At 32.5% G+C, this 16,266-nt stretch overlaps 1 protein-coding gene across 1 annotated transcript; it reads right to left on the bottom strand.

Annotated features, from left to right (window-relative positions):
• Window positions 1-1,200: 1,200 nt before the first annotated feature.
• Window positions 1,201-13,282, bottom strand: LOC18441505 (serine decarboxylase). The gene is made up of 6 exons (XM_088851750.1): window positions 12,712-13,282; window positions 10,145-10,457; window positions 6,254-6,485; window positions 5,883-6,076; window positions 5,621-5,757; window positions 1,201-1,897 (listed from the first exon to the last, which is right to left on the bottom strand). The coding sequence occupies exons 2-6, from the start codon at window positions 10,452-10,454 to the stop codon at window positions 1,331-1,333; spliced, it is 1,440 nt and encodes a 479-aa protein (XP_088707876.1). The 5' UTR covers window positions 10,455-10,457; window positions 12,712-13,282; the 3' UTR covers window positions 1,201-1,330.
• Between the last annotated feature and the right edge of the window lie 2,984 nt (window positions 13,283-16,266).

Below are 16,266 nucleotides of genomic sequence, written 5' to 3'. Positions count from 1 at the left end.
TGTAAAAAAACCTTGCAATTAATTATCTTAACCTTGAGATGTATGAGCATGAAAGAAAAAATGGATATCACGTCTTAACAATAGTGCATCTTATAACACATTATCTATATAATCTATTTTCAAGATTTTCAAGTACATATAGATTGGTCGATCTGCACCGTATTTGGAGATTTAAATTTCATAATTAAAGTGAAAAAATAATTATTATTTTTTAATTGCAAAGGTTTCACCGCCCTTTAGGTGGATTTTTTAGATGCACCTTACTTTTATAGTATGAGGTTGGCAACTTGTACAAATCATACCCTTTAAAATAAGGAAAAGAATAAAATGAGATTTTTTTTTTTTTGGAAAAGTATAGAATGAGACCATTTACTTTTGATATAAAAGTGGCCATAATTAATCTTGACCATTGGATGTAAAATTGAATGGATGTATTTATTCCATTGACCAAGCTCAAACTTCAAAATAAATTTTTTCGAACTTTGTGACGGTTCAAAGCTATCAAATTTCACATCAGATGTCTGTAAGTAATTGTGACTACCTTGAATGAAAGGTAAATGGTCTCATTGCATACAATTTTTGTTTTTTTGTTTTTTTTTGTAAAAAGAAATCACAATCACTCTTATCCATCAAATTTTAAATCACGTTGCTGTAAGAGTGTCTTTGACTAAATTAACAGTTAAAAAAAAATTCTCAAACTTTATGACATACCTCACACCGTCTAATTTGCCTCTAATGACTAAGAATAACTGTGGCCTCCTAGATATAACTCGTCATATAGTGTATAATCCCTTCAAATGACTTAAAACTTAAAATTTATTTTCTTTTAAGATTGAAGCCACTGATGGAAGACAACTAGGTCGCATGCCCAAGAGCAAATACCCAATCGTTGTTGAGCCTATGTGCCTTTCACATAACGGCAATCTCGAAGCAAAACAATAGGACAACTCCCATATAAACTCCATATCAGTTTACCAAAATAAGCGTAGACTTCTTGGAGTCTGGATATAAAAGGAGGGAAAATGCATATTCTATTTTAAGACCGGTTGCTGAAAAATTACAAAGGGAGAGTTATATCATCATCATGATAGATTTTTTTCAATTAACTGGGGTTGGCTAAACGAGTCCTTGTCCATCATTTTACCCTATTAAAAGCCGTACCGTCAGTGATGTCATAACTCATAAGGGAAGAATTATACATTGAATTAAAAATAAGTGAATAAAATTAATGCCTTGTGTTGGTGTTACGGTCCGAAGTTGACATCCTACTACTGTTATTACCATTACAACGAATAAAATAGAATCTAAAAGCCATGGCATGAATCAGGCATCAGTTGTGACAAACACAAGTACAATTCTCAGCCCCAATTTCATCAGCAATGCAAGGAGCTTGAGCCTTCCCATCCCCGAACCAAGTCGACCTCTTCTCAATCAACTCTTTCATGAAATCATCAAGCTTCTCAACAGTGACATGGGGCATAACAACAATATGCGTAATGTTCCTCTGACAAGCAAGCTGCCATTTTCGAACAAATTCCTCATCTTGTGGCCTTTCAAACACCACTGTGTTGCTCAGATCATTGAGCATGGCACTGACCCCTGCACTTCTAAGACGATCTCTCAAGTAATGGGCATTTCTTATGCACATTTGCACTTCATTTTGGAACCCACGATGGCCCTTTCTATTGAGAGTGTGCCATAAAAAGATGGGCGCATGGCCATTTCGGGCACCTATGATGGTTGCATCCTTACTACCAATATATTCGACATCCCTAGAGAGGGCCTTGATGTGCTCCAACCTTGTTATTTGAACCCCACATGGCATAGGGCACCCCATGAACTTGTGCCCGGATATACTGATGCTTCCAATAGGCTTCTTGAAACTGAGTTTTGGTGCCTGTTTGCATGAGGATAATCAGTACAAGAGCTTTATAGTGAAGAAACGGGAGAAAGTTTGTACAAGGCATCAATCTTATATTGTATGGTAAGGTGGAACTCAAAAACCTATCAATAGAAGTGGTTTTGAAATTGGAAAATGTGCAAACTTATTATCTTGATCTTGAGATGTATAGATATGAAAAAACAAAGAAAAATGACTTTGAAGGCTTAAAAATATTGTATTTTCTTTTAAGACATTATCTGGACCACCCATTTTCAAGAAATTTAAGTATTTTTAGATCTACCCGATCTATACTATTTTTGGAGCTTTTGATTTTGGGTGCGGCTTTTATAGAGGCGAGGCTCTAAACCATCAAAGTAAGGCCCACCTTCAAGTAGTATCGAGAAATGTGCTTTCAATTTGAAAATCTTTCTAATAGCTTTAAAATATACTTTCAACTTTAATTATAAAATTTAAAGCTTCAAAAATAGTGTAGATCGAGCAGATCTATGAAAGTTTGAAAATCATGAAAATTGACGACCCAAAAATGCATTACAAGATGCACTATTTCCAAAACTTGAAATCTATTTTTTTTCTCATGTCCATGCATCTTGATGTCAAGATGTCAATTTGAGAATATTTGAGCATCCAAACAACCTCTTCTAGTGAAATTTTTGATGTGGGCTCTAATGTGATTGTTTAGAGCCTCGGCTTCATATAAACATTTTCCTTAAATTTTATAGTTAGTATTAAAAATAGATTTTTGAACTATCACATGAGTTTAGGGCAACCAAATTGCATCTATTGATAAATTTTGGGGGGTGTGCCTTACTTTGAATGTTCGAGGTTGACAACTTATGTAAACCACACCCCAAGAAAAGTCCAACCTCTTTAGTAAAAGCTTGTTCCTTATTACCACGAGTGTGTGCACGTATTTATAGGATTCACCATCGTAATGGTGATCCAAATTTTCTTTTTTTTTTGTTTTTGAACATACAAAATCTCTCTCCTAATTCTTTTTTGCCATAAATTGCGTTAAACTGCCTAATAATTACTTTTGAGTGGTTTTTTTCAATTGTAGGAAGGTGCATGTTGTAATTTAAAATTCCTCCAAACTTAATTCTAATTTAACAATCAAAAGAATCTTTGCGATTTCGTTATTGAAACTATTGGCTATTACAATTATTTGATTACAGTATATAGCTATAAAATCTCAAATATACTATTGCTTAAGTTACGTATTACATTTTCAAGAGATATCATTGCACATACCATAAGCCAATAGAATATAAAAAACCATTGTTCATCCATTGTTGTACCACCATCTAAAGAAAGGAAGGATGGTGATGGAGGAGTGGGACCCAACCCGAAATAAGTCCTATTCTCCTCCATCATCCTGATATCCATACATGCATGAGCAGTGGCCGGGTTGAACTTGAACAAGCCAGTTTACATAGACTTAGCCACTAGCTGAGTCCAGGGGTCCACCCTCCAAGGGTTGGAACCCCCAACTTGATCAGTCCAAAACCGGTTTTTTTTTTCCAAATGTAAAAAAAACGAACACCTGTAAACGAGCGAGTTTTCACATTTATTTATTTAATGTTACCCGGTTGGTTAGGCTATAGGCTATTAATATATTTTAGGCTATAGGCTATAGGCTATTAATATATTTTATTATTTGTGATTGACCTTAAAAAAATTTTGGGACAATCTTGCTTTTGTCTTTACAAATATTTTTAAAAATATTATTTTCTTCTTTGGACAATTTTCTCTCATTTTAATTCTAAACTCGCAAGCGTCAATATGATACAAGCCTCTAAAAGGAAAATAAATTGAAAATAGATTGAGTGCATATACTACTATCCTATCGGAACATCCATACATTGTACACATCCTCCCTCGAGCAGAAGGCCTACCTAGGAGGATCTTTTTAATCCAAAAGTTTTGGTTCCATCTAATATAATTTTAATGGAAAAAAGTTTGGATTTCGAGTTCTTGTACACCTCTTCCCTTCTGAAAAATGGACGGTTCATGTTGAATATTGGGACGTTAACTTTTTGGAGCCACATAGGGAGTTTTATTTTTAATTTTTAATTTTTTAAAAGTAAAAGAGAGCCCTGCAATGACGACAATGAAGCTGCTGAGGGCCAAAACACATGTCAGGGTAGAGGAGAGCACGAAGGATGAACTAGTCTAGGAGGCTTTGACCTTGGAGCTAATTCGCCAAATACTGCGGATTGGCAAAGGCATACAACTGTGGCACTACAAAGTCCACAAAGGTTCACTTAGAGTTTTGGCAGTGTGAACCCTGACAGCAAGACACAAGAATACCCGAGCCCCATCGACACTCTTATTGCTACTTGTCAATATTAGGTGCACTTTTTAACTCCTTTTAATGATTTAATGTATGTAAAATTCTAAATTGTGTTGTATATCTCTCAAGTCTGCATAAATAAATTTACATTAGATATCATTTGAATAGTCATTTTTCATTAATTTTTATTTTTCAAAATAATTGTAGATAATAACAAAAAATATATAAAATCCATATTAATTTTTTTTCATTTTTTTGGGGGCATTTTGTCTTGCTTTGAAAATTTTTTTTACTTATCTTAGTTATTATCAGTTACTCGAAACGGGTGATGGGCGTCGCCCGACCCGAGTCATGCAAGCCAACATCGTGCACGAAAACGCATGCAAAAGTGCCAGTACGAGAATGTTTTGGAGCAAGACTTGGATTGATGACTAATCCTTGATTAAACACTAGTTGAATGGTCGCACGTGTGTTTTACAACATTGGATATCAAATAAAAATGTAAACATTGAATGGATAAACAAATAAAGTAATTTCTTCGAAGGTAATGAAGGTATTCACCATGTAAAATAATATAACAATACACCCATGTTTGGCCTCAACAATTGACAAAGCAATAACTGTTCGAAAAAGTTTATATAAGGTTTCTACTTTAAAATGTTGAGTTAAAGATGCACATAAAAATTCCACCAGAAAAGGTTGCTTTAATGTTGAAAAACCCTCTAATTGATCATCTAGACATCGACATATATGAATATTAAAAAAACGATTTTCAGTTTTAAAAATAGTGCATCTTGCAACAAATTATCTAGATTGTCCATTTTCAATATTTTCATATGTTTATAGATCTACTGGATTTTAACCATTTATGGAGTTTAAAATTTTATAATTAGATATGAAAATAGATTTTGAGATAATCCTAAGGATTTTTTACACCAAAATTACATATTATGATAAAAATTGGAGGTACGCCTTAATTGGATTGTTTAAGGTGGCAACATTATAGAAACCACACCCATAATTTTTTTTTTTGCTTAAAGCATTGTGGATCCCTACATGAGAACATAACCCATAGTGCTCTTGATATCATGTCTATCTATTTGGTTTTTAATTGTGCGTGCCAATTCTTGTAGGTCCTTACTAGCATGCATACATTCTTTCTAAAATTTGTAGATATTTGTGATTCCTATAATATCTTTCATTCATTCACTTAAAAATTAATAAAGATAATTTATTTTTTAATTCTAAATCATATCTGTGGGCACCAATCTTTGTAGCTCCTAAGGTTAGCATGTACAAATTTTAGGATATCTTTATTTTTCATCCGACATATATCCACATAACTTGGCTTAATAATGTAGTATAGATAACAAGAAAACATGAAATACAATACACGGTCTCTGCATGCATGCGTGTCGGATCAATACCTGTTTCACAAAAGGCATCATGAACCCAAACAGGGCACCATCACAATGAATGTAAAATCGGTCGTGGTTAAATCCGGTCTCTTCAAGGGTTTTAATGACCAAATCCAGATCATCAACAGCTCCCTTGACAGTTGTACCTGCACAATTCAGAACAAAACATAGTGAAAATGAGTTATTTGTGCAAAAAAAAAAAAGACTGAAATTCACCGATTTATTAAAAAAAAAGAGAGAGATTAAATTCACACAAGGTTTAAGGAATCACCAATATTAACGTTGATGATTGCTGGCTTGTCCTTATTTTGAAGGAGTTTAGCTCGAAAATCAATACAGTCAATCTCACCAGAGACCAGAGCATTGACGATAACAAAATTCATTTGGTACATTCTTGCCGCTTTGAAAACAGAATAATGGGATTCCTTTGAGGCATATAGAATTCCGTGAGGCAAAAGTTCCCTCCTGCAAAAGGAGCAAATAGGCATTTAGTTCTTCCTCAAAATAACACCAAAAAAACAATAAACTCAATCTCGAAAAGACTACCAAATAATTAAACCAAGATTAATAGGGTTCATAAAGCATCGAAGACCAATTCTAAAATAGAACAAACAATAGAACAAAAATTTATTGTTTACTGACCCAAGTAAAATGCCATGAAAATTGCCCTCTGTTCCACCACTTGTAATGTAACCCCAATACTTATTCTTTTCCAATTCCCAGAGACGAGCAAACCAGTCGAGAACCCCGATTTCAAACGGTCTTGATTGAACTCCGTAGTTGCTCTCAATAAATGGATCACCCACGTTGTTCATAGCAAAATTTTGCAGTTGTGTGAGAGCACCATAATCTAAGTCCATATTGCAAGGATAACCTGAAATGAGATTGATCAGAATATTAGCACAGAAAAACATGAGAGAAAGTGATAGAACTAAAACAGTGGAAAAAGAATTTTTTTAAAAAAAAATTGGAAATGCTTGTCACAATTAGTGGTATTGAAGACCTATAAGCAATATGAGACATGAAAATGCTGTAACGAAAGCAGGAAAATTGGACATGCTCGTCACAGTACTGTTGTTAACAAAATAGGGTAGTAAATTACTAATTGGGTGCCCTAAACCAAGATAAGAACCTAGGGAATTATAAAAAAGAACTTAACCAGTGTCAAATAAGGAAATACCTCTGTGGTTAAAAACATTTACTCGTCCCGAATAACACCATTAAAGCTCACAAACTCCAAAAATAATCAGAGGATTGAAATATTCATCTAGCTGGTAAACACAGTTAGTTATCCAATGGATAATCTCACTAATATGAAGATTGGCAGACCATTCCCCATGATAGTCATACATCACAAAAAAACTTGCAGATAATCAGGTTAATAATTCTCAAACATTAGGAAACAGAAAGTCACAAGGCAAATTGTGCATATATTTCATGCAGGGCAGGTCAAAAAACAGAGTGGAAGTATTCGCCAAAACTAGACAACATTTGAGCTGGCAACAAATGCACATTCATTTGGTCTAATATTTGATGTGTAGATGCTAAATTGATTTAATAATTGATAAGTATGGATGCTAAGCCAGACTAAGATTTACATGAACTTAAGACCGCACCTTCGGAATGAAACAACTCATTAAGGGGAGAGCGCTTAGGTAAATGCAACCATTCAAACTCTTACCAAACTTTGGGCCTGTTTAGATGATAACTAATCTTATCAGGAGCAGTTTTTTTTTTTTTTTGGTAATTTAGTGGGGAAGACAGGTCCCACCCGTTTTTTTAAATAATTTACTGGGTATGAAAACCACAACGTGGTGATTAAGGTGTGGGGGTGCTATCACCGCCAGCCCCAACCCCTTTCCCATCGGGAGTAGATTATCTTTTTTATTAGTATATTCTGCATGATATCAGTCTGTTAGCTGTTTGCTAAATACCTTGTGTTATAAATAATGTTATTTAATTATTCAAGATTTTGATAATTTTCAGCTATTTTTAGTTTTTTTAGGTAAAAACCTATGATTTTCATCAAATTGCTTTAAAAAGATAAATTTATATGTAAAATTGCTAGTGAGTTTATCTCATATAATTTTACTACAAACACTGCAAACAACATATAATCCATTACTAGTGCGATGCAAGTTATTTGATATATTTATAATTGAATAAATTTTTATTCTTGAAATGAAAAAGGCATCATTCAATTATTTAGGGACAGCGAGCGAATTCGATGGCTTGAAATCTACATTTGAAGTCCTACTAAAAAATAATTATAACTAAACATATTCAAATTTAAAGAAATTTTCACTATAGTTTTAAAGTTATAATTGATTACAGCAAGGTAGAAAGGAGTTTAGTTAGAATTTGAACGAAATAAATAAACGATCATTTTAAGAAATGAATTTTTTCTGAGATTTTGTCAAATTACGTGTTGCGTCCGAAAGTTCTCGGCATTTATAGTACATGTCTACTATTGAGCATCTACGGTAGATATCTGATTCAAAGGTGGAGAAGGTTTTTTGCCTGTTGCTACTTTCTTATGCCTCTATCGTTTACATATACTTCGTATTGAATGTATACTTTCCTCTACGAAATTACTCTTTTTCTAATTGGTATAAAATTTACACATAACATCTCGTAAAATTGACATGATATTTGAGAATATATAATATCAAAAGACAACGGGAATGGACATACTTATTTATGGAAAAAAACATGATGGTCTTGCAAAAAAAAAAAAATTGTAAACGCCTGTATTGTGTGTAAAGCAAACAATTTAGATAATGCAAACGTGATCGCCCTGGAGAGAAAGATTGTAACTGTTTTATGACTTGTGAAGCAAAGCAAATAAGTTTAGAGAGAGGGGGGGGGGGGGGGGACATCGCTTTAAACCACTTACCCACCACCTGGGCGTATCATGTCCCTTGCAACCCCCTTTGTTCTCTCCATAAGTCCATCTCTCTAGAAACTTCCTTTCTCTCTCATCTAATAAACAATGGGCTAGCCATGGCCACTATGGCTGTTTATGGAGCATGACTATCACCATGCACCCAATCTTATTTGAAGGCGACTCTTTTATATATATATATATATAGAGGAAGATACCACAAAACGTTTATAGGTGAAAATGAACAATGATTTAGTTTACTTACATCACCATCCAAACTTCATCGTACAGTTATAATTTTTCAGTAGTATTTTAATTTTTATTTATGTTTTATTGGAACGATCTGAAATTTAGAGCGTGTCTACATCTTAGTGAGGCCCACCAAATAAAAATATTAAAAAAAATAATTCACAAAATACAAATTGATCAAAATACCCCCTTAAATTTTCGAGGGTATTTTGGTCAAATCATATTTACAAATTATTTTTTTTCATTTTTTTATTAGGTGAGTCTCACTAAGATGTACACACGTTCTAAATTTCAAGTAATTTGGATTTGTTAAAAAAAAAAAGAAAAATAAAACCATACCAGACTACTATGACCGTACAATGAAGTTTGGATGCTGATGAGGGTAGGTGAAACCACATTTTATTTTCGCCTATAGGTGTTGGGAAGAGTTTTCCATATATATATATATATATATATATATATATATATATATATATATATATATATATATATATATATATATATATATATATATATATATATATATATATATATATATATATATATATATATATATATATATATTTATGACCCGGTTTCTATGCAGCCTAGCCTACATATGTAGAAATGTGGGCCTATTAATAAATGTAATTTTTAGATGGATTTTTGGACTTAATTTTTAAGGACGTGTAATCTCTAACACGGAGAACATGAATATGAAAAAATAAGTAAATTTTTAAAACTAGAAATAATAATTCTAGTAAGAAAACATTTGGACAGTTAGTTTCTATCATTTTTAGATAGACCACCTACTTGCACCTATGCTTTACACTTTTTTTACTACATATGTAGTTATGTGGTCCAGCCCGCATGAGACAATTTTTCATATATTGTTTTGATATTTTTCAAAGATTCAACTATTTTTTATAAACACACTCCCAAAATTTCAAGTGATTTAAATTTGTAGAAAAAAATTAAAATTCAAACACTACCGGACATCAGTAATCGTCAGATCGGCTCAGATTCAATCTGAACCGTTAGACTCATATGTTCATATGAGCTAATGGGCTAATCCCAGTTTATATATATATATATATATATAACCTACATGTAAGAAGGAGAGTAATTAGATTTTGGGGAGAGGGAATAAATGAGAGGAGAAAGAGAGAGAAAGGGACATGTATATTTCAGAAAGAAATTGTTAAATGAAATAAGTAGTCATGCTTCTTTTAGTGTTTTGTTGCTTTGTTGCTTTCCAGTGGTCAAATCATTATCGAGAGAAAGCCATGCATGAGATCCTAATTCAAAGCATGGACATTCCAATAGTTCAAAGTTGCAACCACAAATTTCTAAACCCAAAATTTGTATTTTCTATTTATACCATATTTGAATAATAGAAGACAGAAATGAGAAACTCATACCCAACAAGTGTTTGGCCCTCTCGATGAGAAGCTTCTGATACCTCGCCAAAATGCTGGCCATATAAGCGTCCTTCTCTCTTGTAACCTCATCATCTGCATCAGGGTCTGTAACTTCAAGGCAACTCAAGTGCACATTACTTTCGAGAACAATCTCCCTTTCACCTGAATCGAAACTACGGTTTTCACCATTGTCTAGAGTCTCTAGAGCATCTCCATTTTCCAGATTCAAAGGCCCCATAGTTTCCTTGGGATTAAACTTTTCTAGCAATTGCTCAATGTTTTCAGCCATATACTCCTTCATGATTTCCATTCACTGCATATGAGACAGTCTCCACGCTTCATGTCATTTCAATGTAAAAGATCCGATAAAAAAGACTCACAAATTTGAGAAAAAGGACCTAAAAATTAGTTTTCATGTCTGATTTTTATGTTCATGACTGGGCACTAAGCTTGGATGTAGCATGGAATGTAAGGGATATCAAAATATTTAGAGAAACATGAAGAGAAAGAAGAACGTCAGCATGATGGGAAATTGATTCATATAATATTTGAGAAATAAATTCAAATAACAACACCAAGGGACTATAGGGAGAGAGAGAATATACTTATTTTTCAATCTCACTTGCTATTTACTTAAAAAATTTAGCTTTCGTATGGCTCTCTCTTCCTTTTTTTTTTTTTATTATTGGTATTATTATTATTTTTTATAGAGGTTTCCATTCCAACTTTTGAAAAAGAGGAACCAAGCTTCAATTTAGAAGGCTCAAACTTCTCATTTTTCAATCCATTATTTTTTATTTCATTTATTTCTATTATTTTTTCCCACCATTACTAAGAACATATCTCAAAAAATCCCATTTAGACACCAAAATGGTTTTGTATCGTTTGAAAGAAGGGGAGTTGCAGGAAAAACGTTTCAAATAGGTTTTAATTTTTGGGGTCGTTTGGATCCCAGGGAAAGTATTTCCAGAAACAGTTTTATACGGAGATGGTACATTTCTGGCATTTGGATCGAAATTTTTGTGAAGAAAAGTATTTCTTAAAATTTTAACTATTAACAAGAGAAAGTATCTTAAAATTTTAGAGAGAAAAGCAATCTCGAATATTAAGTTTTTGAGAAAAAGTACCTGAAATTTTATAGAGAGAGAAACTTTCTCAAAACTATCTCAAATTTAAGTTTGAAAAAAGTTTATATAAGGTGCACCTTAAAATGTAAAACTACAGATGCACCTAAAAAATCTGTCAAAAAGGTTATTTTAATGTTGAAAAACTCTCTAATTGATCATCTCGATGTTGAGATTTATGAATAAGAAAAAGAAAAGGTTTTTGAGTTCTAGAAAGAGTGCATTTTGCAGCACATTATCTAGACCATCCATTTTCTAGATTTTCATATATTTATAAATCGACTTGATTTTACTATTTTTGAAGTTTAAAACTAATTAAATATGAAAATAAAGATTAAGATAATCTTAAGAATTTTTTTACAACAAAATTGTATGTTATGATAAAATTTGGAGGTGCGCCTTAATCAGATTGTTTCAGGTTGGAACCTTATAGGAACCGCACTGTATAAGTTCTAGATAGAGAAAGTATTTTAAAATTTAGAGAGACAAACTATATCAAAATTTAAAAAGAGAAAGTAGTTAAAAACGTTTAGAGAGAGAAACTATCTCAAATTTTAACCTTTTCAGAGAGAAAGTATATTAATATTTTAGAGAGAAAAACTATATCAAATTTTAAGGGGGGAAACTAATTAAAAAATTTTAGAGAGATAAACTATCTTAAAAATTTAAGATAGAGAAGCTATCTCCAAGTTTAAATTCTAGAGAGAAAATATCTTAAAATTTTATAGAGATATACTATAATTTTAAGGAAGAAAATAAATTGAAAATTTTAAGAAAAAGAAATTGTCTCAAAAAATAGAGAGAGAGAGAGAAATTTTCTCAAATTTTTAATTTTATAGAGAGAAATATCTTAAAATCTGGAGACGGACTATATCAAAATTTAGATAGGAAAACCAATTGAAAATTTTATAGAGAGAAACTATCTTAATTTAATACGTTTGGCACGCATGAAATTACTTAAAAGTATTTCTTGAGAAGTATTTTCAAGTAAAAAACTGCCTCATAAGATTAGGTGTATAAGTATTTTTACTAACCATCTGGCTACGAATTGGTGTAAAAAATGGACTACGACCAATTACAACGACAAAAGTCATGCACTAATCAGTTTTTCACGTGGCCAAATGTTGTAGAGAGAGAAACTCTCCTCCTCCTTACCCTTTGCTCAGTTTTCTCTTTTTTTGCGGATGTAATATTTTCATAGCTCAATGAAACTTGTGTGACGTTTTTTTTAAAAAAAAAAAGAAACACCCATTTCAAATTTAACACACAAAAAAAAAGGAATTTATAATAAATAATACAACCGAAAACCGTGAAAAATATTATGATTGGATGTACCACCCAAACAATAGAAATTACAAGAACTACTTTTCCCATGAAACATATTTCACAGGAAATAGTTTTTTTGAGACAATATTTCCTGGCATCCAAGATTCCAAACGATACCTTGGTGTTTTTTGCGTTTTCTGATGATTTAAAACGGGGGCACTGATACTCCAGAGCCTTGCTAGTGAAATACACAAAATGAAGCCACGAAAACCCCAATATTTCACCGAAAAGCTTCAGATCCGAGACCTTTTTCAGCTAAAATTAGATGAAAATGCCTCAAAATCACGGATGAAGAACGAAATGGCTTTTCACAGGCGTAATGGGATCTTATAGGACCAAGAAAGCTGAAGGTTTCATTCAGCGAAACTTATCTGACCAATTTTTAAAAGACATTTTTTATTGGTTTAAGAGGGCATCGAAAGCGAGGGACGACTTCCACCCTATAAGCCTGGCAAGTTTTGACTGTCCTGATTTTTCCATGGGTTGCAATTCAATTGATAAAAAAGAAGTTTTTGTGGAGCCGAGGCTCTAAACAATCAAATTAAAATCTATCTAAAAATTTTCATTAGAAGAGGTTGTTTTGATGCTCAAATATCTTTAAATTGATCATCTTGAAATTATGATGCTTGGACATGAACAAAAAAAGATTTCAAGTTTTGAAAATAATGCACGTATTTTTTTAGGTGTCAATTTTTAAGATTTTCAAGTTTTCATATATATATTCTATAAAGCTTTAAATTTTATAATTAAATATAAAAATATATTTTAAAGCTATCATAAATATTAAGATCACGTTTCTATTTGAAGGTGCGGTTTACTTGGAATGTTTAGAACCTCGCCGCCATACAAACTACACCTACCCTACCCAAATTTGGGCAATCGTCGTCAAACGGTTGAATAGGTGAAAATGGAACTTTTTTTACGTGTCAAAAGTTTGCATGTGGTCTACCGTTGATTTGCTGAACACTCTTTTAGCCCATGCAGAAGACACCTCTTAAAAATCTATTTTTGAGGGAGATTTTTTTACGCAAGAGATCATGAATATAAATAAATAAATAAATTTAAAAAATTTAAAATAATAAGTCTATCGATAAAATATTTAGACTGTTAATTTAAATTATTTTTAAATAGACCACCTATTTGGATGCTTGCTTTATTACCTGGGGGCAGCAAATGTAAAAAATGCGGTCCATGCCGCATAAAACAATTTTTGTTTGCTACGTCAGCTTCACGTGGTCAATAGTTGTCTGAACAACGTAACGTGGTCAAAAAGTTTTGATCTATGCTGATTTTCCCATAGTCCACGGTCGAATTGCTTGATTCCGGAGGTCCCATAAGTGGACGGTTGATGGGGATCATTTCGTAAGCTTCCCGTAACGTGCGCAAATAAACATTCTAACATGGGAGGCATTCCGGAGGTCCCATCAGTGGACGGTTGATGGGGATCATTTCGTAAGCTTCCCGTGAAGTGCGCAAATAAACATTCTAACATGGGAGGCATTCCGGAGATCCCATCAGTGGACGGTTGATGGGGATCATTTCGTAAGCTTCCCGTAAAGTGCGCAGATAAACATTCTAACATGGGAGGCGTATCTCAAAACTAGGCGAAAATACAGTTTTGGTACCGTAAAGCAATATGAAAAATATATTGTCTTTCTTAATTATGAAATTTAAAGTTTTAAAAATGAGAATGATCGAACAGATTTATAAACACTTGAAAATTTAAAAAACGAACAATCCAGATAATGTGTTAGAAGATGAACTATTTTTCATACTAGAATTCGCTTTTTCTTCATGTCTATGAATCTCGAGGTCGAGATGACGGATTTGAGGGTTTTCTCGCTAGTGGGTTTTTAAGGTGCACCTTACTTAGAGTATAAGGTTGACACCTTATAAACTTTTTCTTTTAACATTTTAAAGCAAAAGGAAAATTGTTTCATGAGTACAGAGAAGAATTTCTACATTTGCATCCCCCGAGGTATAAAAAGATGGATGCAAATATTTTAAAAAACAGTCGAAACTAACCGTCCAAATATTTTTTTTATAAAATTGTTATTTTTAAAATTTAAAATTTTATTTATTTTTTTCATATTCATGATCTCCAAAAAATTATATATCCTTAAAAATTGGGTAAAAAATTATATCTCAAAAATAGTTTTTTTTAAGAGGGGACTCACCATTTCTACGTGGACTCATTAAAACCGTGTCCCTTTTATTTTGGTAATCTGAAATGGAGTTATATGGGTGTTGTCCCATTGGGATTGCTCTTATGTGGAAGGCAAAGGGTCTCAACAAGAATGGGTCTTTGGCATGCGAAGTAGCTGTCTTGACAGAGAGATAACTTGTCCTATACGCCCACATTCATCAATCTTAAAAGAAAATAAATTTTAAATTTTAAGTTAAAATTATTTTAAGGGATTGTATGAGAACGTTTATATATATTATAAGGATTGTTTTAGTTTTAAAAACAGATCGATGTTATGGATCGATCATCAAAAAATCGGGTTAGATTGATGGATTGGTGATCCATATCGGAGAATTGGATAGCTTTGACCTAAGAGAACTTCCAAAAATAACGAAAATTTATTTAAAATCTAGCTTCTTATGTTTCTAAAAAAAAATATGTTAGTTGCATTATGTTGAAAATGTAAAAACGAAAACAATTCACGAAACAAAAAAAAAAAAACAAATACAAAGGAAAGAGACATCCAACCACAACACAAAGATATACATAGTTCGACAACGTGCCGACGTCACGGGGAGATGAGAGCTTCTTTACTGATAATGGAGAATAAGATTTCAATGGCTCTCTTCCTCACACCTCTCTCTCTATTTCCATATTACAAAGAAATCTTTGTTTTTCTTTAACCTAAAAAGACCCCATCGCAGCAATATATATAGTCCCAGGCAGATGGTACAAATTATCGAAATACCCCATATACAGATGCAAAAAAATTTCCTCGGGATCTGTCGCCCTCGAACCCTCGCAGGGGCCGAGTCCATCGAGTCTACCTGGCCTCTCTTCGGGCTTTTAACGGCCCTCCGGAGTTGTCTATTTGACTCCACCTTGACAGATCTATTTTTTCATAATACCAGACATCAATCCTCAAAAGAAAATGCATAAATATTGAAAACTTGTTTGACTGATGGTGTTCGTTGCATCCCTTTCACAATCAATAATTTGTTGGCATTTTTATTGAAGAAATACCTTATTTCATAGAAGTAAAACAATGGTGTATAAATAATTCCTGATACATCCCCTTGTTTTTTTTATTAATTCTCTTTTTTATTAGTTTCCCTTTTAATACAGTCACCCATATTTTTATGGGTTGAATGTTGATGAACGATAACCATTATGTCTCTTATAAAAGTAAAAAAAAAAAAAAAGACCTAGATGTAAATGAATGAGTGAAAATTTTTAGGAAGAAAAACTATTTCAAATTTTAAGTTTTAACAAGAAAAAGTCTCTTAAAATTTTAGAGAGATAAACTATCTCAAATGTTAAGTTTAGGAGAGAATGTGCTTCAAAAGTTTTAAAGAGATAAACTTTCTCAAAAATTTTAGCGAGAAACTATCTCAAATTTTAAATTATAATTAGAGAAAGTATTTTATAATTTAGAGAGATAAACTATATCAATTTTGAAAGAGAGAGAACGTACCAAAAAGCTTTTA

Source organism: Amborella trichopoda, chromosome 11, assembly GCF_054954075.1.
Source record: "Amborella trichopoda isolate Santa Cruz 75 chromosome 11, AtrichopodaSantaCruz75HAP2 v2.0, whole genome shotgun sequence".
Taxonomy (NCBI): Eukaryota; Viridiplantae; Streptophyta; class Magnoliopsida; order Amborellales; family Amborellaceae; genus Amborella; species Amborella trichopoda.
This window is presented reverse-complemented; position numbering and strand designations above follow the sequence as displayed.